The sequence below is a fragment of the Tachysurus vachellii genome, chromosome 4 (assembly GCF_030014155.1).
Source record: "Tachysurus vachellii isolate PV-2020 chromosome 4, HZAU_Pvac_v1, whole genome shotgun sequence".
In the NCBI taxonomy this organism is placed as follows: Eukaryota; Metazoa; Chordata; class Actinopteri; order Siluriformes; family Bagridae; genus Tachysurus; species Tachysurus vachellii.
Window position 1 is genome coordinate 2,748,847 of NC_083463.1, and position 23,725 is coordinate 2,772,571.

The window sequence follows — 23,725 nt, forward strand, 5'->3', positions numbered from 1 at the left end:
GACGACAAACTAAACAAAAAACAAAACTAACGTGTAGCCAATGAGCAGAAAGGGGAGAGAGTGTTCAGTGTGCATGTGTGACATTAGCAGAAAGCGGTTTTAACATTGACATGGAGGATAAAAACAAAAAAAGAAAGAGAAGAAAGACTTACGATAAGGTAAGAAGTAGGACGTGTTAATATAGGATCAGCTTTCCAGCGCTGGAGAGAACTGAAGGAGCAGGAAGTTGGTCACATATTCACAGATTGGAGTTTCCTGAGTCAATAACTCCTGAGCTAAACACTGTTACTACACAAATAACACCTCTTTTCTATCGTAGTAATGTAGAGACGCAGCTACAACCGTGTTTTGTGTAGTAACAGCGTTTAGATCAGGAGTTATTGAATCTGTGAATATGCGCACATGCACACATGCACACTGAACACTCTCTCCGCCCATACTGACAAGACCCGCCCCTTTCTGCTCATTGGCTACACGTTTGTTTTGATTTTTGTTTTGTTTGGTAGCCCAATGCAGTTTTCTGAAGCAGTTCTCAAATATCGGAGACCCCACCTTTAAACTGAGCCAAAAGACAAAGCTGTAGCACTGCCACATGTTTGGACAAACAAACAAACAAAAGAGAGGAAATAATCGCTGAACGTGATCCACAGAATTGATGGTTTTAACTAGTTATTCATATAAATATTGAATTATATTTTCATCCATTCTCAGGCGATTCTTGTGATTTATACTCTCACTTTACTCACACCTTTCTACTCAAGGTTTTGAGTAGGTCTTTTTTTTTTCCCTCACTGAATTTCTGACTGAAACAATGACTGAATTATGTTCTCATGAGGACTTTTTCAGTCCTACATAAACCCCAGACAGGGCGTTTTGTCTCTCGGCCAATCGCAAAATCCTTCCAGAAAGATTATTCAGGTTCCAGATTCACTACCTAAGGAGCTGGGGATCGGACCCATAAGGAACGCAATTCGAAAAGCGAATACTTCTAAATTGTTCTGAATTCCGAATATAAAAGAATACTGAATAAAACACGTGTAGTTGCTGTGATGGGTTTTTTTTACCCGCTACACTAATCCAAAGCTCGGTGCTTTTCCATCTGTTGTGTAATTTTTATCCAGCTAACAGGTGAACTCCAAACTCTTTATAATTATACACAAACATCACAAAGGCTTTTGTAAAAATCTGTTTTTGCTTTCTGCTGGCAACAGCGTGCTTCATACATTATTCCATTAAGCTCCATTAAAGCTGGAAACCTACTACCGTATTAATGATGCTTCTTATATAACGAGGAGAGATCAGCCTTTGCCTGGGAAAAGCACAGATCTTCATCCTGATGGAAATTATTTACGCCTTTTTGGACATAAATCACACGGATGTACAGTACGCATTAATCCGGGATGTCAGGAGTTTGACATGGAAATGCATTATGTTCGCTCTAAAAGCTCACAATCTGCACGGCTACATGACATCACCTAATCCGTCACCTTTATATATTTATTTCCTGTATTGTGAGGAGAGGCGGCGCTCGGCACAGGGCACGACTAAACATCTGGCGCTTTGCTCGGGTAAAAAGACAAACAGCACCACGTGCTGTGCCTCTTAAAGATCTGAACAGTGATGTTTACACGTTAGAAGAGCGAGCCTCGACGGGCTGGTGCAGAGTTCACGTGTCGACTGCGATGTGGTTTTGATGCGGCTCTGGATAACTGACAGCTGTGCTGAGCTGAGAAGTGCAGAGCTCCAGATCTTTACTAATTAGTTTGTTTGTTAAATGAGTCTGAGCCAGCGACGGTAATAACAACACAAATTCTGCTTGTATCCATTTAAATGCTGCAGAAAGAAAGTGTCTGTAGCATGATGACTCTATCTATCTATCTATCTATCTATCTATCTATCTATCTATCTATCTATCTATTTTGTGTTGTGTTTATGCTACACATGATCATGGGGTCAAAGTCTATCACAAGGGACTCGGGGCAAAAGGTGGTGGACAACCTGGACCACTGTGCCAATTATTATCACATGGCAAAATTACATACACACACTCACACATACACACACACATACACACACACACACACACACACCAATCACATGCATAACTTTGGGGGTGGGAACTGATGTAATTGGAGGAAACTCCACAGAAACAAAACTACACAAAAATAAGTCAAACCCTCAACCCTGGAGGAGGGAAGAAAACATCACACATCAGGGATCTTCACTGTACCTTTGGATGAAATCAGCAGCCTTGTAAACATTAGAATGTCTGTTTTCTAATCAGTAGAACATTTTTATTCATCCGAAGCTCTACTCTGGATGAATGAACTGCACCATGACAGCAGAAGAAACATTAGAATAAAGAAAGAATAATCAGGGACCTAAAAGGGGGATGTGGTAGCCTAGTGGTTAAGGTGTTGGGCTACCAATCGGAAGGTTGTGAGTTCAATTCCTATATCCACCAAGCTGCCACTGCTGGGCCCCTGAGCAAGGCCCTTAACCCTCAATTGCTCAGTTGTATAAAAATGAGATAAAAAAATGTAAGTCGCTCTGGATAAGGGCGTCTGCTAAATGCCGTAAATGTAAATGTAAAAGAGAACCTCAGAGAACAACAATTTTTTTTTCCCCAACGTTCTCTCTATCAGTACAGCAGTTAAAGCAGGGGAGTCAAACTCAAGGTCACAGTGGGCCAAAATATAAAACTGAGATAAAGTCACGGGAATTCTGGGATTTGTAGTATTAGCGGAGCATGCGGCTAGCCAGCTGTAATGCACATTTGATATGATCTTGCGGGCCAAATATAATTACACCAAATTTGGCCTGCGGGCCTGAGTTTGACACCCCTGAGTTAAAGTATTGGCCCCCTAGACATACACCTGATAATAAGATACGTCTTGTGTTAATTCCTGTCGACGTATGTTAGAAATTTTTTCTCAGTATTTGTGTCTTGTGTCGTTTCATCAAAAATCCAACAACATGTCCGGGGTACAGATCGTTCTGGAACTGGCTTAAGCCTCCGTGCTGCATCTGTGAAAGGTGCTAGAAGTCACTGATCTATTTTCAAGGATATAATGTTACTTGTCATTGAGAGAACTTTTCAAGGTAAGTGTCTTGCTTAAGGCCACAGCTGTATCAGTCAGACTGCTAAAGAAAGAGCAGAAGAGTTGAAACAAAAGAGCTTAAACCCAAACAATAAGGTGTTTGTTTTCAGTCGATATATTTACTTCTTACAATTAACCACCATAATCCGCAATTAGCCCAGAGGTCAGCTCTCCTCTTACCTAAAAAGATGTAATTATTTTTACAGCCAAATGAGATTATGTTGCTGTGTATTTAATTACACCGATAACCCTGGAAATGTCAAAGTCACATTATCTGCCACTGGAATAAGCGATTAAGCTAATGCAGCTAATGTAGCGACATCCTTTATGCTAGTAATGCTACATTAAAAAAACATAGTTCTCGGCTAGTCAACTCATCGCGAGCTCTAGAGATAACGGATCGTTACTGACACTGCTTGAAATCCCAGAATCACATTTTAGCCTGTGATCGAATCACAGAGAGGCTGAGATCCTTCACGGAGAGCAGGAAAGTGGGAAAGCACTCGTCACCAAGGACACCCATGCAGTTTGTCTCGTGCTCCCTCACACTTTTATTTCAGGACATGCTAAGCTAACACCTCACATCTAATTCCAGCTTTGGCACCATTTTCCCAGCACACGATGCCCGAGGCTACATGCTCTGATGGACAAGTGTTGTTCGAAGCGATAGACTGGTAACACGATCAGGTTATTTTTTTTTTTCTCTCCCCTCAACAGGCATTTTTGCTTCATAATGGACTGCTCTAAAGACAGATATGACCACATGCTGAAAAATCAGAGGCGGTGTGATTGAGGTGAGGAATAAGAAAGGCTACGGTAAAGAGCTCTGGCTTGGAGATCGGCACCCAGCTGCTGATCTTTTCCACTTTGTTTCTCATTAGGACGTATTGATAGAATCGACTGGGTGGAGCAGGAGCATGAGTTATGACTCCGGGCCTGTCACAGCTCGAGGTGCTGACATTTCCATAAGCCTGCCTGCACATTTTTCTTTCTACGGACCGAGAGTAAAGAGAGTGTCGCTTTGACGAGCCAACGCCACGCATACGTACCGATCCGTGAGAGTCCGAAATGTCTGATTTATGCGCTCCGACTTCCTGTGATTCAGCATATGGCATGAACACAATGAGATTAACGAGGCCAGTGACCGCAAAAAAGAGGGAAGCGGAAAAGAAAAATGGCGCCGTGTCCGGCCCCCTTCGCCACATCCTGACTGCGAGCGTGATGAGTAAAGTCAGTATAATTCATTAAAACGTGCAGTGCTCATTACTGTCTTTTCAGACTTTTGAGAGACTCATTACCTGCATAATAGAAGAGTCCTTATAACACTGAGACCATTCCTCACTGGAAATTAATCATCTCCGCTCGGACAAAAAAGGGGATTCTCTCGTTAAATATTAAAAATCTTCCACACAATGAATTCTCTTCTAATTTCCACCCACTCCCTGTGCTCGGTGAGATAAAAATAAGCCCACATTATCGTGTGTGTGTGTGTGTGTGTGTGTAGCATCAGGACATAAAGGTGGAGAAATACTTACAGTTGACGGTGACTTTCACAGTCCTGGTGTCAGGAGAAGCAATATCATTCTCAGCGCCGCATTCATAATCCCCCGCTGCATCCCGAGTTATTCCACTTATGTTCAGATTCTCTCCGCTCTCAAACTTCCTGGCTATGAAACGCAAAAGAAAAGGAAACGTACGTATTAGCAAACGATTACACGCCGTTTCCAGTGAATCCATGTGAGCTGAGACCAGCAACAACAATCCACATGATTTGTGTATAAATGTGTGGAATGGTTAGAAAATCAGAAAAAAAAACACAATCACAGTCATTCGTTTGATATCCAACAGATTTTATCTTCCTCTTTATCACCTGATCAAAAAACAAACAAATAAAAAACCCCACTGTATTTCTTTGAAATAATCTTGCACCAAAAAAAAAAAAAATGTAAAAATTGCAAAGCTACATGAATATTTGCCTTTTTAAATAAATAAATAAATAAATAAGTAGGACTGAATAGCTGTGAGTGGGTGTGTCTGGGGGCGTGGCTAATTTTCAGTCTCACAGTGCTTTATACTTTGAAATTTGTTACAATTTGCACAAAACAGTTGTATTAAAAAACCTTAAGAAAGTTAAGGTTAGGTTGAAATTGTATAATACAATGTATGATGTATAAAATCTTTTTTTTAATTGTTCCTTCCTGCCAGCTGACTCCACTGCCTCCGTTCAAACTGCCTTTAAAGGAAAAGGGGCGTGACTGATCCTTTAACGGCAACCAATGAAGTTTATTATAGATCTCATGACTTTACACTTAATAATTTATACAATTTTTTAAAACGTACAAAGGTGAAAGTTAGATTTTGGTACAAAGTTTAAATTTGTAGCGTTTAAAGATTTTTTTTATTCGAAATGAAATGAATGACATTTTTTTAAAATTTTTTTTATAATATTATATTTATATCTGATCATATATTTTTTAAATGATCATAAGCAGTGTGTTGTGATGGGTGACTGCAAGTCTGTGGTCGGTGTGGTGCAATCTGGTGTTCCTCAGGGATCAGTTTTGGGCCCATTACTTTTTAGTATTTACATTCTTTCCATTTGTCTAGCTTTTAAGATCACTTGGTCTTAACTATCACTTTTATGCTGATGACACTCAGATCTATATACATTCAAAAAAATATGTCAATATGCCTGTGTCTTTTCTTTCCCAATGTTTTGCTGAGATTATGAAATGGATGTCTGAAAATTTTCTTTGTCTGAACAGTGACAAGACTGAAGTGATGCTTATTGGTTCACCTCATCAGTTGTGTAAAGCAGAGTCCATAACCTTAAAGGTGGGGTCTCTGATATTTGAGAAATGCTTCTGAAAACTGCGTTAGGCCACCAAACAAAACAAAAATCAAAACAAACGTGTAGCCAATGAGCAGAAAGGGGCGGGTATTATTGATATGGGTGGAGAGAGTGTTCAGTGCGCATGTGTGCATGTGCACATATTCACAGATTGGAGTTTCCCGAGTCAATAACTCCTGAGCTAAACACTGTTACTACACAAAACACGGTTGTAGCTGCGTCTCTACATTACTACGATATAAAAGAGGTGTTATTTGTGTAGTAACAGTGTTTAGCTCAGGAGTTATTGACTCAGGAAACTCCAATCTGTGAATATGTGACCAACTTCCTGCTCCTTCAGTTCTCTCCAGCGCTGGAAAGCTGATCCTATATTAACACGTCCTACTTCTTACCTTATCGTAAGTCTTTCTTCTCTTTCTTTCTTTGTTTTTATCCTCCATGTCAATGTTAAAACCGCTTTTTGCTAATGTCACACATGCGCACTGAACACTCTCTCCGCCCATATTGACAAGACTTTCTGCTCATTGGCTACACATTTGTTTTGTTTAGCTTGTCGTCCCGACTCAGTTTTCTGAAGCAAATATCGGAGACCCCACCTTTAAAGTGTGGATGGAACTAAACTAAAAAAATTGGGGGTGATATTTGACGCCAATTTAAAAGCTACACCCTTACTGGTTACTATATGATACTATAAAGCAATAAAACACTGGGTGTGGCCATGTGTGTGGGCGGGGCTTATTTCAACCTGAAATGAGGAAATGCTTCTGCTTGTTTTTCTACAATGTCTCTGAATATTAAAATTCTACCATTATTACAAGTGTAGAGAGTTTTAAAACGAAGCACAGCTACAATTCTGAAAAAAAAAAAACAATCATGCATTTCAGCAACTAGCTTTTTTTTTATGAATGTATTTATATCCTTCTTTTACAGACATGTACTTTGACTCAGCAAAAGCCATGAGGAACAAAGAAAGGAGGGAATCTTCTAAAAGGAGAGAGTCTGCTTTTGTCCCATTGTCCCGGCATTGTGTTGAAACGTATAGCCGCTGTGTCGTACTGAGCACAACACAATTGTAGAGCTGTCACAAACTTTTATCTCCGTTGATATTAAGCAGCGCTGACAAACCTCCCGAGAGGCAGAAGTGCACCTTGGCTCTGAATAGAAGGTATGACAACGTGATAAAAAATGACTCTCTGGGCCGAGTCATTTGCATACGCATTTGTGTAGTCGCGCACAAAACAATGAAGTCCTTACACCGAGGCAAACAAACGCGACAATTTCAGCAACTTCGGGGCTATTAAGAAAGTGACTGAGACGCTCATCTCAGATGACAAGGCGCTATTTTACTTCCATCGCTTTGCAAATGAGTCGAGCCGAAGATAATTCTCCTCCAAAATGCATTGGAGCGAACACGATCCGGGGTGCGGCGTCACGTCTGCCTCACACGTCCCAGGGTATACGATGGAATTCCAGACAACACAAAGTGAATATGTTGATGAGAAGCTAGAAATAAAAAAAAAAATACTATTATAATATTCTGGAGAAAACTATATGTGTCACATTTTTTATTGATTTGTTTCTCCATTTTCTCAACAATAATTATCATTCAGTTTTACTCGTCACAAACAAACAGAATAAAAAGGATCAAATTTGACATTTAAATTAGTTTCGATCCGCAAAAACTACCAGATAAAATGAACATAACTGCAATTCGATTGCATTCTACTGAACTGTATCGAATTTTAGCATTTCGTCAATAAAATCCGGTGTTCAAACCTCATCATACAATTTTACTGCTTCTGTGAAAAAGTTTCAGGAAAATTTGAGCGTATTCAAGCACCTGACTGTAGAGTTACTGTGAATATACTATTACATCACAGTGTCACTAAATTCTGGACTCTGATTGGTTGGTTTTCTCCTGTTTTCTCGTGTCCGTGTTGATGACTGAACGTCTTCCTCGTGTCTCACTCCACACTGGTGTTAATATGAAGCTCATATGAAAGTAAACACTCAGGACTTTAAGAATGTGTAGAGTTTCATCACTATTTCTGTTTTTCTCTACAATACTAGAGCTGATAGATTCATAGTTCAGTATGTTTTCTCCACACAGATGTTTGTATGTTCAGAGTAAATGTTGATATCAAACCCATTTCTGCTCTCTGAGAAGCTCCGAGTGTTTGTTCATCTAAAAAGCAGCTCAGATTTCTCTTCAACACTAAAATTCAGTGTAAGATTATCAACAGAGGGACAAACACAGAGTCCTGACTCATTTAAATCAGACTCACAGACACATCAGACTCTTCTTTATACTGATTGAAAAACGTCCCATAAGTCTGTTTCTGTGTGGACGATGGAACGTAACGTTTCTATTTTAGATTTTAATTTTAAACCAAATTAAAAAGTGTGTGATTTCTAATACGAATTGTTTATGGAATGTTTAGGGAAGGAGTCTCCAGTGTCAGTGCTACGCTGTTTAGTTTCTCACTTCAAGGAAAAGATGAAGACAAACTTGTTAGAAAAGACGTGAGTCAGACCAGATGTTCCATGTAACTATAAACAGATAAAAAATAAATGAATAAAAAATTGCTGAAGTGTAAAAAGAATAAAATACTTAGCATCTGGGTGTAAAAGTAAATAATTTCTTCTCAAGATCAGTATTAGTTACTCATCCATAATTTCTGATTTGAAGTGAAATATCAATTTATTTAACGGTTCAGCTCCCATGTATCTAACTAGTCTTCTAACACGTTACAATCCTTCACGCTCTCTGAGATCACAAAACTCAGGACTTCTGGTAGTTCCCAGAATATCTAAGTCTACTAAAGGTGGTAGAGCGTTTTCTTATTTAGCTCCCAAACTCTGGAACGGTCTTCCTGATAGTGTTCGGGGCTCAGACACACTTTCACAGTTTAAATGTAGATTAAAAACTCATCTCTTTAGTCAGGCGTACACATAATACATCCCATAATATTGTGCACTATTATATCAGACTTGAAAATATTATAAACAGCAGATATGTTAATCCCTCTACACTGCTTCTCTCTTTCTATCCATCCCGAGGCATCCAGAAATTGTACCAGCTCAGATCGCCTTCCGTGTGATGAAGATTTTGGACCACTGAGATGAGGCCGACTCTGTGAGAATCCTGAGGCATCTAGAGATCTACCAGCTACACTTAGACTCAGCAATACTAAAAAGATGTGAACTCCATGTGATCTTTTGCCCATGAGGGTGAGGTTCCCCTTTGAGTCTGGTTCCTCTCAAGGTTTCTTCCTTTACCATCTAAGGGCGTTTTTCCTCCCCACAGTCACCTGAGTCACCTCAGACTTGTTCATTGGGGATAAATACATACACATTATGAACTAAATCTATCTAATATTAATCTTGAATTTTGTATTCTATTAATCTTTATATTATTTTTTATAATAACCTTTTGTTCTATGTTTATGTTCTGTAAAGCTGCTTTGAGACGAGGTCAATTGTGAAAAGTGCTATACAAATAAACCTGAATTGAATTGAATTGAATATCTCGAACGCAGAACCGGATCATTTGTTCAAGCCACAGCATGGACTTCCAGCCCACGCCGTTTAACTCCAGCCCTAACCGTCCGAGAGAATCTCTCTCACTCACTCATTTAATACTGCTTATCCGAACTACCTCGGGTCACGGGGAGCCTGTGCCTATCTCAGGCGTCATCGGGCATCAAGGCAGGATACACCCTGGACGGAGTGCCAACCCATCGCAGGGCACACACACACTCTCATTCACTCACACAATCACACACTACGGACAATTTTCCAAAGATGCCAATCAACCTACCATGCATGTCTTTGGACCGGGGGAGGAAACCGGAGTACCCGGAGGAAACCCCCGAGGCACTGGGAGAACATGCAAACTCCACACACACAAGGCGGAGGTGGGAATCGAACCCCGACCCTGGAGGTGTGAGGTGAACGTGCTAACCACTAAGCCACCGTGCCCCCCCTCCGAGAGAATCTGATAGAAATATTATATGATTAACCCAGTGGACCAAAGCTCCGAATTAGCAGCGACTCCTGTCACGTCTCATAACACACACGTGAAAAGCCGCAGCGGCGATTCCTCAAGACTGTTCACATAAAGCCTGGCGTTATCGTAAACAATCTTAAGTGCACTCTGAGCCGTGGTGAGAAATGTAATATGCAGCGAATTTTTTTATGCGGAAAGCTGCAGAAACATGCCGAACAAATTAGGCAAATCAGAGGAGGTTAATCTGTGATCCCACATTGCTCTGTGTTAAGCGCAATCACAGTAAGCAATTTCTCACATTGTGTTGAGAGCACACGGCGTGTTTCCTTTAGGTCTGCCTGCTGCTGATAGGACGAGTGCAGCTGGAGAATACATTACAGAGTGAGGCGACGGCGCTCTCTCCATTTCCACAGTTAACCCCTGAGAGAATACAGCAGCACACGACTAAAAGGTGCATGAGTGTTTCCTGTGGGTATTCAGCGAGCTGGCAGCTATGAATTATCCCCCCACACACACACCCACATACACACACACATCCACATACACACACACACACACTCACACCAATTTGCTTTCTCTTAATACCGTCGCTCCCACTAAGCCTGCTAACTTTTCAGTGTGGCTCTGCACTTTACAGATTAAGTGTCGACCGTGACTCTGTGTGAGATGGCGATTGTGTTGAAAGCACGATTTAAAAGAGGGAAAAAAAATTCCATCCTGAGTTACTGATTTAAACATCGGAGCGAACGTCCGTGAAATTACAGGCGATGCAAAAAAGAATAATAATAATAAAATATGAATATGCAAATTCAGCCTAAAAAACAAACATCAGGCTGAAGTTGATTAAATAAAAATACCATTAAATATTGCATTAAACATTAACATTAAATTGTGAAGTATTATTAGTACAGAAAAGAAATAGAATTACTTGGCTCAATTGTAACTCAACAATCTAGAGCTCACAAATAGATTTAAATGGCACAGACTAGAGAGAGAGAGAGAGAGAATCTGTGTGGGTGGGGCTTATACTCTCTCAATCACAGAGACTTTAACCAATCGTGTGTGTTTTAATATCAGGCCACAAGCAGCGCTGTTAATTCTGCATTCAGCTTCGTCCCTTTCACCAGTATTAAATGTCTCCATCTTGCACAGTGTCTGTTTTGGTTAAAAGTTTTTACTTTTTCTTGTTTTAATTTTGTTTCCTAATGGACAGCAGCTTTTTTCCCCCACAGGTAAACTATCTCCGTTATGACAAAAATACAGTTTCACTATGACACACTATGGACTCACTATTACAATATGGTTTCACTATGACACACTATGGACTCACTATGACACACTAAGGTTTTATTATGACACACTGGACTCACTATGACACACTATAAAGTCACTATGACAAACTGGAGTCACTATGACACAATATTATGTCACTATAGAATCACTATGACACACTATGGACTCACTATTACAATATGGTTTCACTATGACACACTATGGACTCACTATGACACACTAAGGTTTTATTATGACACAATGGACTCACTATGACACACTATAAAGTCACTATGACAAACTGGAGTCACTATGACACCATATTATGACACTATAGATTCACTATGACTCACAATGGACTCACTATAACATTATGGTTTCAATACGACACACTATGGTTTCACTATGACACACTATGGTGTTACTAAAACACAATACAACAATATGGTTCCACTATGTCACACTATGGACTTACTATAACACTACACTATAAAGTCACTATGACAAACTGGAGTCACTATGACACAATATTATGACACTATAGAATCACTATGATTCACTATGGACTCACTATAACATTATGGTTTCAATACGACACACTATGGTTTCAATATGACACACTATGCAGTCACTAAGACACACTATGGACTCACTATGATACACTATGGAATTACTATGACACTCCAAGGTTTCACTATGACACACTGGAGTCACTATAACACACAGTGTTCTCACTATGACCCTATAGAGTCACTACGACACATGATGAACTCACTTTGGCACTGTGAGTCACTATAGCACACTGTGGACTCACTATGACACTATGGAGTCACTATGACACACTATGGACTCACTATGACACTATGGAGTCACTATGACACATGATGAACTCACTATGACACTATGGAGTCACAATGACAAACTATGGACTCACTGTGACAATACAGACTCACTATGACATGCTAGGGACTTACTATGACACTACGGACTCACTATGACACACTATATTCTCACTCTTTCCCTATTCTAACCCGAAACCTATGCCACTATGGAGTCACTATGATGCACTATGGACTCACTATAGCAGTATGGACTCACTGTAACACACTATGGACTCATTACTGTATGAGACACACTAATTTAATTAAGTCAAAAAGCTTCATTGTGCTGACTGGTTTAAATACACTGTCCTGTGTTTATTAATTATACCCTTCAGTGCTCATCTCACACTGTTGTGTATTTGCATGTTGTCATCGTGACACCACATTGTTTTGTTCCACTGATTTCACGGTTCGAACAATGTGTTAGTATTAAGGGCACTGCTCTGGAATGGTTTAAGTCCTATTTGGCTGAAAGAACTTTTTCAGTTCACCTTGGAGACTATGTCTCCTCAACTGCTATACTCACATGTGGGGTCCCCCAGGGCTCCATTTTGGGGCCTATTCTGTTCTCCCTGTATATGCTCCCTTTAGGGCATATTTTTAGGAAATTTTGTATTTCTTTTCATTGTTATGCAGATGACCTGCAAATTTATCTGCCCTTGAAACACAAAGATACCTGCTCTCTAGTGCCCCTACTGCAGTGCTTTGAAGAAATTAAGACCTGGATGGCACTAGATTTCCTTAATTTTAATGAAAAGAAAACAGAAGTGGTGTTTACGCCAGGGGAACCTGTGAGTCAGTAGACCTAAACCTCGGTGAGCTGAATCCTTATGTGAAGCCCTTTGTAAGAAATGTAGGTGTTGTTATGGATTGTGATTTTAAATTGGATAAACAGATTAATTTAGTAGTTAAATCATGTTTCAGCACTTTGACAAACACTTGTTTAAAAAAAAAAAAGTGCTTTATAAATAAACTTGACTTGACACATCGCTGATGAAACATTAATTCATGCTAATGTATAGGTTATAAGAGTGACACTGGAAAGACGGTGTTAACTTCAGTTACCCCGAGGTGTTAAAGCCTAATCAAAGCTGGAGAACGAAGCCTCTGCATTCGCACAAAATCAACTCCAAAGTCTGCCCAAATTTGCCCAAGGTCACACTTGTGTGTTGTCGAAAGCTGTAAATCCCAATAAAAGAAGTTTATGGAAAACTTTCCTGGTCTGGAAGCGTAGGCAGAACGACACGCTGTAACTGACCTTTCACACGCACCATCACCAAACCTCTCTGGTGCCTCAAAATAAAAAAAAAAAGATGAGCACTTCTTCCCTTTGAGAAATGCATTTTGCTTTTTAGTGGGAAAAAAGGTCACGCCGGTCCTGAAGTGATGGCTTTTTCTTTTTTTTCCGATGATGGAGGGAAAAAAAGATGTCAGTCTTCAAATGGTAATTTCATCTAGACAGAAATCAAGAGGGGGGGAAAAGGTCAGAAATCTAAATTGTTTTTTTTTTTTGCTATATAATCAACAATCATTTGAGTTTTCTGTTCAGTGAACACAGAAATAAGAGGCGTGCGTCTAAAAAGTCACCTTTTATTTGTGGATGTTTACTGCACCCTTTTAAATAACGCCACACTTTGTGATCTCCTGCAGTGATTTAAATTAGCTAAAGTATGGGATTTGAGCCTGAATAAAACCTTAAGCTTTAGTAAACATCACCTGGGTTGAGTCTGTGACCTGCGACAATCACCGCAGTCCAATTCACAGACACTTTGCCGAAGCGCCACAATAGGCAATTTCACATGCTGTTTGTTTTGGACTTGTTTCAGGCGTCTGCTTTTCAACAAGTGATATTTATGCTCAATTGGATTGAAATCAACTTGACCAGTGTAAGAGTGGCCACTTTCTCCCCTGATGAACTCTTTAGTCTCACTGGCAAAGTGTTTCTGCTCGTTTTATTGCAGCAGGAGAAAGACGGGCGAGTCTGGGGAGTGTTTTACTGAGAACACAGAGATTTACGGCTCCTTCTTGTTGTTCTTGTTGTTGTCGTCGCCGCCGTCGTGACATCGTTTTTTTTTAGTTTGCTCGTTATTTACTCGTCTAAAGCGGATATGAAGTCGCGCAGTAATTTACAGGACTGTAAACTACAAAAGCAGCAATGGTTAAGATAATTGGATCTCTGATGCATCCCAATTCTCTTCGATGATTCTGTATTGATGCACAAACATCGTTATCAGTGTCTTACACAGACGTCTACAATCTTATTTATTCAGTTATAAATGCCATGGGTTAGCGCTGTCAAACTCCTTAAAGCTGATTTCCAATTTTAATCATTTCAATTCAAATTCAGTTTATTTGTATAGCGCTTTCAACAATACACATTGTCTTAAAGCAGCTTTACAGAAGTATAGAAACAAAAAAGAGAGAAAAAAATATGACTTCAAAATGAATATGAACTCAATATGACACATTATTATTTCACTGTGACACGCAAAGCCACTGTTATGAAAGTGACGTGACATACAGCTAAGTACGTTTAACCTATCCAAAGTGCACACACACAGCAGTGAACACACACACACCGTGAACACACAGCCATTTATGCTGCGGCGACCAGGGAGCAGTTACGGGGGTTCGGTGCCTTGCTTAAGGGCACCTCAGTCGTGGTCGACCCGAGACTCGAACCCACAACCTTAGGGTTAGGAGTCAGACTCTCTAACCATTAGGCCACGTGGCACAGTATGCTTCTGCAATGAAACCATAGCTAGAGTACGAAACACTATGAGTTCACTATGGCGCATTATGTATTTGATAGAGCACAACAACATCATACGACCCAGTGGGTTCAGTATGATGCACCATGAGTTTGCTATGACACACTACGCTTTCCCTATATTACTTTGGATTCACTATGACACATTATGAACTCCCTATGACACTGTGGATACAAGTTGTAACAACAACACTGCTGGTTACCAGGAAAATGATTCACAAATGTCCGATATCTGAGTAAAAAAGGAATAAACAGTTCACGTCATGTTGCTAGAGGAAACAACTCACCCTGTACTTGATTATTATAAGACCGTGTCCCATCTATGTTTTATAAAAACCCCAAAACAGTGAATAACGTCTTATTATGAATGCATTAAGAGCGTTGTTTTCAGACTGAGTGCATGTTTTGCGTTTTTTTCCCTTGATGAGGTTTTATCACGTCTATTGTTAGAAGGTGCTGTAGTTCCTGGTCCTGACATGTTCACAGTGCACGGTTTGCACTCTGCGCTCCTTTCATCATTAATCGTGACATACGTATAGATCGCTGTCACTTCCTGTCTCCTGGTAACCAGCGTGACAGACTACACCAGGCTTATTTGTTTTAATGAGTAAATGAGCATGAGGTAGAACTGACACCTGATTCTAGTGTTGTTATCAATCAATGGCTTAACATAAAGAACAAAAACTCAAAATGACTTTAATCTTTAATCTATTTGAAGATTTTTTGGAGAACCCATGTGTCTCCTGTTCCACTTTCAATACTTAATATGACTCTTTTTGGACTTACTATGACAATACCATGGTTTCACCACGACATTGCGGACTCACTATGACAAACAATATACTCACTATGACAATACCTTGATATCACTATGACACACTATAGACTAATTATGACACACTATGACATTGCTATATTACACTATGGTTTCAACATGACATTCTGTGGACACACACTATGGTTCCACTATGATATAATGATCTTTCTATGAGACATTATGGTTTGACACAATTGTCTTACTATGACACATTATGGATTCAAAACGACATACTATGGTTTCCCTCTATAGTCTCACTATGACACATTATTGACTCATGATGACACACTATGGTCTCACTATGACACATTATTGACTCATGATGACACACTATGGTCTCACTATGACACATTATTGACTCATGATGACACACTATGGTCTCACTATGACACATTATTGACTCATGATGACACACTACGGTCTCACTATGACACATTATTAACTCATGATGACACACTATGGTCTCACTATGACACATTATGGACTCATGATGACACACTATGTTATCACTATGAGACACTGTGGAATCACTATGACAAGCTATAGCGCCACTATTACACACCACATGACATTCTGTGGACTCTCTGTGACATTATGCCAATTAACACATGATTCTAGCATCGTTAGCAATCAATGGCTATTTTTTAAACTTTACTTTTAAACTTATCCTAAAGAACAAAAACTCAAAATGACTTAAATCTTTAATCCATTCAGAGCTGTTCTGGAGAACCGCTGTGTCGTCTGTTCCACTTTTACTGTGTGTGTTACATCAACTCACAGATAACGTTTTCACAGATAATACATCAACATTTTATACTGATCTTTTATTACTATTATTATTATTATTTTTTTATTCACACTCATCTGTGTACACTCCCAGAAAACGTAATGTCTAACCTGTACGGCAAAAGAACCCCCTTTTCACTAAGCGCCGCTTTTTATGACTCACCAAAGCTTTTCGTACCAAGAGGAATTCAATAGCAGAAAGGTGCTAGAGGAGGAAAATGACAGGCAGAAGATAAGTGAAGCCTTCAATTATCAGATAAGTGCAACATGCATCTTCATAAAATCCAGGAACACTCAAAATTGCTGCTGTGCCAGACAATTTGCACGCAAGTCTGGTAAAGTGCATACATCTTTTCAATGACGGGATGAGACAGGAAAGTCAAGATGAGCTTAATGCACAATCTCTCCAGGGGCTTTTTATTCTATATATTTTAGATGCAACACGGCGGTACACACGTGTCTTATTTTGAGAATGTCACACTCACAAATAAAGGATAATACGTCATTTCAGGAGACAAGGATTAAAACCTCTATAGTGGAAATCAGCGCAGATAAACTAGCATCGGAAAGTAATACATTAGGATTTAACTATGATTACAGTCACTCGTTTTTTGACAGGTTCAGATGTACACTCTTCTCTCTTGTAGCTACACACCTGCAATAACAGAGTTACACTGCTTTCACACTTTGTGAGGATATACACACTGTTCTGCACACATCATTTACATGGCAGATTTATTATTTATTATTTCCAGAAATAAAGATGGTGGAACACTAGTGATGATCAGTCTGATAGATCTAAATACTTCACTTCCAAAGGTTGTATTTCATTTGTAGTGTAGTAGAATTTACCCCAAATTTCTAACTGCAGCTCAATCAGGTCCACATGTAAAATGTTAACATTGTTAACAGTAATTTGTTGTTTCTCTTAATGTCAAGTTGATTGTTCTAATTTTGTAAACACATTTCACAGGTTAAATAAAAATGATTCTGTAAACATAATTTAATATTTACATTCAATGGCGTATACAGTAATTGGATGAATCGGTAGACAGATGGATGGATGGGTAGATGGATGGATGGATGGATGGATGGATGGATGGATGACTGAGTGAATAGATGGATGGACGATTGTTTAGATGGAAAGACAATTGGTTAATTGGATAGATAATGGTATAGATGGATGATTGGGCACATGGAGCAATGGATGGATGGATGGATAGATGGATGGATGGATGACTGAGTGAATAGATGGATGGATGATTGTTTAGATGGAAGGACAATTGGGTGATTGGGTAGATGAATGGATGGATGTATAGATGGATGGGTAGGTGCGTGAATGGATAGATGGATGGATAAATGTATGGATGAATGGATGGACACACAATTGGGTAAATAAATGGACAACTGAACAGAAAGAACTGGGTAGATGGATGGATGGGTGGATGGGTAGGTGATTGGGTAGATGGACAGACAGTTGGGTAGATGGATATATGTATGATTGGAAAGATGGATGGAAGGCTGAATGGATGGGTGGATGGATGGATGGATGGATGGATGGATGGGTTCGCTCAATAAAAAGACTCATCCAGCATCACCAATACGTTTGTTTAGTTTGTTAGCCTTAGGAGCTTTAAAAAAGTCTTTCTGCTTATTTGAATAGGATTGCACACAAAAATCCACAGGATTTAGACAAAAAGTTTTGAAATATTTCTTAAGGAAAATGATGGTGTGATGTGATCGGATTAGCAAAGCTGGAGCAGTTACCTAAGTTGTCTCAGGTAACTGAGTCTTCATTGCAAATGGAAAACAAATATTGGGATTCGAAACCGTTAAAATACGGTTAATGTTCATATCCGAATGACAATGACATTGTGGCACGGTTCTTGGTGTTACATGGGTTTGTTTGAGTTCTTTTTAGAATCTGCTGATCTTCTGGAATTTTCGCCCTCAAATAGTCCTACAAAGAGTGGTGTGAAAAACAAAAAAGAAAACATCCAGTGAAGAGCGATGGATATACAAGACGAATAACTGGTTTGAGCTATCAGGAAGACTATCTATGGTCCTGCTGAGTAGAAAAGAATCTCGACACATCAAACCTTGATGCAGATGTGCAGTAAAAGCAGAAGATCACATCAGGTTCTGCTCCTGTTAGAACAAGAACATTTCTCCTCATTCTGAAGCTCTTGACTTGTACCTGCAGGCCTGTATGCATCGATCTACTGCCACATGATTGGCTAAGATCTTGTAGCTCACCTGAAGGGCTGATGTGTCTCCAGGTGATCTTCGGCTCTGGTTTCCCACTGGCTAAACAGAAGAGTGAAATATCGCCGCCTTCGTTTACCGTGATGTCCGACGAGATGTCATATATTTTTGGTGGAACTGAAAGAAAACAAAGAAATCCATATAAATTTGGAGATTTACAGAGCCATAATAGATCAACTGAATTCTGCATCCTTTTGATTTTCTGCATAAATTAAGTTAATGATGTGTTAAAAGTCTAGTGAAATGATGTATTGATGCCAGATTCATTTCCAGCAATGAGAAAATCAAGAAAATGACATGCTACTAATATCCTGGGGTGTAGAGATAGATGCAACACTCATCTGCAGGGTTCTTTAACTGATTCTGAAGTGATGCAAGCGCATTAGTTAATGTTTTGCTAACTGGGAACTTGTGATTTGCATAAATGGTTTGGCAAATAATTAAAAAAAATGTATTTCTTTTAATTATAAGATTTCTAAAAAAGAAAAATAATCATACAGTTGTATAATATAAATATAAAAATAAATATAAGCCAAATAAACCTTTACCTATGACAACACTAATATGGCTAATGCGAGATTGTGCACCCTTTACCATCACAGCTACAGTATATGTGCTTGCTGAACATCTTGTTGCTCAGTCGTGTCTGTGGGGATTTATGATTAATCCAAGATTCCACAAGAGCATTAGTGAGATGACTTTATCTTGAGGATGTTGAGGAGACTCCAGTTACATTCATTCATTCATTCATCTTCTACCGCTTATCCGAACTACCTCAGGTCACGGGGAGCCTTTGCCTATCTCGGTAGGTAGTTCGGATAAGCGGTAGAAAATGAGTAAGTGAGTGAGTAATCTGTTCTTGCTTCTTTTACTCTAAAATTCACCTTCTAAAATATATTTGTGATAAATTAATAAACATACATAGAATTGTTCTGTAATCATATTCTTATTATTTGACACTTGGGTTAGTGATGCACTGGTTTTGTAAAACAGATGCTAATTCTGTTCATCCCTTTGTGTTACCCTGATCTGTAACTTTGATATCTAATTCCAGCCAATCAGCTAATGTCATACGTCCAGTATTCTTGCTAGCGTTAAACACAGTGTAACGTTTACTACCGGCATGCACTTATTTCCAGGGATTTCAGTACAGCGTAACAGATATTGCGTCATAGGGTAGGCGTGGCCTATTTGATCATCTAACCCTAACCCTAATCGTAGTTTTTGGTTGTTTATTTCCTGTTTTCTAAAATAAATCAACCTGTATGACTGTTTTGTCCTTCGTAATATGCTGTTTTTTTTGAAAGAAGGCGTTTTTCCAAGACCTCCGGAAACACGCCCACTTTACGTCGTGGTAACGAAACCCCTGGAATTTAGTGCCTGCCGTTTACTACCGCAAGCACAACATCCACACAACAAAAACATAACCAAGTGCACAATTATGAAGTAAATGACATGTTACATTTAATTGCTGTGAAGATTCCGTCAAACAAATTAGTGCCTGTTGTTGATCTCCTTTCATAATCTCTGCCAGCCTTCGACCAATCAGAATCCAGAACTCAACAGCACTCCAACAACTGCCTCGTTCTTTTAAAGTCATAAACAAAGGCAATTTCATGAGAGCAGTAATGAATAATTCTCTTAATGAAAGATCAGTTCAAGCTCCGGATATTTTGCAGTCTTATTAACAACATATTCACACTGATTTTATCGCAATTCATTTCCTTCGCAGATTAAAATCTCCTACGACTGAAGAACAGATCGTGTTTTTATTTTAAAATCAGTGTGATGCTAAATCAAACAGCAGACTTGTTAGATTTCCAGCAGGTTGTTGGAGAGATGTTTACTGGAAAAGCTCACAAATATGTGTAATGTTTCTTGTCACTTGTCTACGAGAATCATATGATGAATATTTTATGAATAATTAATGAAAAAAATTTATATACACATGTATATATAAATTCATTAATATTTAATGAATATAATATATATAATGCTCTTCTTCAGTGTAGCATCCTTAGGTGTGGTTTTGAGTGCTTCAGACATGTCTAATATCATTTCTGATCAATCTGATGGTAAGTGAAGTTATCGAACATCTCTGCTGTCTAACGGCTTCTAGATGAAGTTAAGAATATAGATAAAAAAATGTTCATAAACATGACTCAAAAATTGTTGATGGTGGTGTTAGTATCAGTAACTGAGGTGGTGTTGTGGATGCTGATTATAAGATCAGATTCTGAATTGTTTTATTGATGATGGTGAGTCTTTCTAATAGTGTTTTTATAATCTGTTTTGTTGGTTGTAGTGACTATTATTATTATTATTATTATTATTATTATTATTATTATTATTATTATTATTATTATTATTCCTTGACAGAGACATACAGCTTTAGAGAAACCAGACATTGCCCCTGATCACATGACACATGAGACTGAACACACATCCTGTAGTTATTGGTTCAGATATAAGTGCAAATTGTGAGTGTAACATGTCAGCTACAGCCTAGCTAGCAATTCTGTTCAGCTCTCCTTCTCAGCTCTCCTCCTCCACCCTCCTGCTTTCCTCCTTCAGATGTCTACAACGTCAAAGAAATCTCCTGATCTCTCTCCAACACCCAGCAGGCTGTAAACTGTCAGAAGAGAGCAACATCAACAAACCCCTTCACTGTGCTCACTGTGGCTTGAAATGAATCCAGTTTAGCTCGACTTGTCTTATCCCAATCTACCATTCTGAACAGCACACACACATGCACACACACACACACACACACACACACGCACACACACACACACGCGCGCGCAGGTCAAGTGTACACGCCACATTCTAAGCACTTATTCCTGCTGCTTTTCCATGGACGGAGAGGCAAGAGTGTCTTCCTCTTCCTCTTCCTCCTCCTCTATCTCAGGGACTTTCTCCTCTCTGCAATCTGCTGCTCATTAGAGTTCGAACTCCCCAGACATATTCCTGTAACGCTGCTCTGTGACACTGTGCTGGTAAAAGCCACACACATACACATATACACACACACAATTTAATTGGAGTCAATTTATTTGAGAATGTAATTGTCTTTTTGTTTCTTTTTGTTGTAATTCCAATATCATCTATAAGGACTGTACATTAATGTCAAGCTCATATTACATTATTGATTTAAAAATATATATTGTAATAATGTTGGAAAAATCAACAGTAAGTTAAAACTCGAAATGAGGCACAAATCTGGTATGAATGAACATGAATTGAAGCCAAAACACTACTAATACTACCACTATCACTACTAATGATATTAACACTACCGCTACTACTACTAAGATAACACTACTACTGTCAATACTACTGCTATTATCAATAGTAATAACTGTTACTGCTTGTAAAGATACCACTACTACAACTACACGTTTTTTTTTACTATTACTACCACTATAATTAATGCTAATAAATACTACTTCTACTTCAAACACTACTGCTACTACTGATAATACAATACTAGTGCTATTATTATTACTAATAACTGCTGGTACTAGTATGATGGCTGCTACTTCTACTACTACAACTTCTACTAATACTAATATTAATACCACTACTTCAAATACTACTGCTAATACTTCGAAAGTTAACAAATAAAACAGCTATTACAACTTCTACCGCTTTAAATGCTATTACTTCTACTTCTAAAGATACTACTACTACTATTACTTCTGATACAACTGTTGTACTTATTAATAAATAACTACAACAGGTTACATATGTAACCTGCTTTGCTGAATAGGGAATGAGACTCTGTGTCAGGGCTGACATTATGGGAATGCTTGTGTGAGAAAGTTGTTTATGAAGCTCTGTGTGCACACACACCAGTTTAATGGCTCGGGAAGGACACATGACAAAGTGATTATGTGCCAGTAAGTCCATATAAGGGCATCTACGTCACGTTACTCCAGCTTCTATTTGTCTGAAGGAAGCGTTTTGTGTGGAATGACCCCGGTTTCTGGCTTGGGCCACCCTGCCCATGTCTATAGAAGGTGCACTAACACATGGCAGCCTTTGAGGTGTAGGAGTGTTTCAACGCTAGAAACACAGCCCTCATCTTCAGGCAGTTTATGTGCCATGAGAGGTAAAGGCCCTTCCGTAGACATGGGCAGGGCGGCCGTCCAAGGTCGCTCCCAATCCCAAAGTGAGGCGCCCATCGAAAGAATCCTGTGACGGTGACCCACCCCTACAGTGGGACCCAAGCCAGAAACCGGGGTCATTCCACACATAAGAAGGGTACGAAGCCAATGGCGCGTAACCCTTACGAACCTAAGAGGATGTCTGTGAGGATGAAAGCCCGCAGCCCTGAGCCAGAGCTGGAATGACCTCAGGTGAAGCAGATCCCAAAGGATAAAGTTGGCTGCTGCTGCCATGAGGCTGAGCACTCTCTGTGCTTCAGTGACAGAGAGGCTTTAGCCTATCTATATAGCTTTTATTGCTGGGAAGATGGGAGTCACCCGAGCGAGGAACAGACTACCCCCAGAAAGGTGGTTCTCTGAGAATGGGAAACCTAAGGCCTAGAGACATCATAACAGCAAGCACATCATCTCAATGACTGGCCGCCAAAGCCTTCGACTGGGCCAGAATGAGCCAGTCATCCAGGCAATTCTGTACACAGATGCTCCGGAGATGCAGCAGTGCCAGGGAAGCATCCATGAACTTTGTAAATGTGCATAATTAAAGGGCTAGGCCAAAAGGAAAAACCTGATACTGGTACGCTTTGCCCCCATAAGCAAACCTGAGGAACTACCTGTGCTCTGGCAAAATGCCTATGTGAAAATAAGCATCTTTGAGGTCTATCTTAACTAACCAGTCCTCGGACCTGATCAGGGACATAATAACCTTGAGCATGAGCATCTTGAACTTGTAAGTCTTCAGAGTCAGAAGACTCTGAAGACTTGTAACAGACGTGTAACAGAACTTGTAACAGTTTAGAGCCTCCAGGT

At 39.4% G+C, this 23,725-nt stretch overlaps 1 protein-coding gene across 1 annotated transcript in view; it reads right to left on the reverse strand.

The window, feature by feature from the left end:
* negr1 (neuronal growth regulator 1) overlaps positions 1–23,725 on the reverse strand; it is a 181,498-nt gene that overhangs the window by 80,595 nt on the left and 77,178 nt on the right. Inside the window, exons 3-4 of the mRNA XM_060867398.1 lie at positions 18,744–18,869; positions 4,637–4,768 (exon numbers count right to left, since the gene is read on the reverse strand). Coding sequence (XP_060723381.1) covers positions 4,637–4,768; positions 18,744–18,869 — 258 coding nt within the window. The remainder of the gene's footprint in view (positions 1–4,636; positions 4,769–18,743; positions 18,870–23,725) is intronic.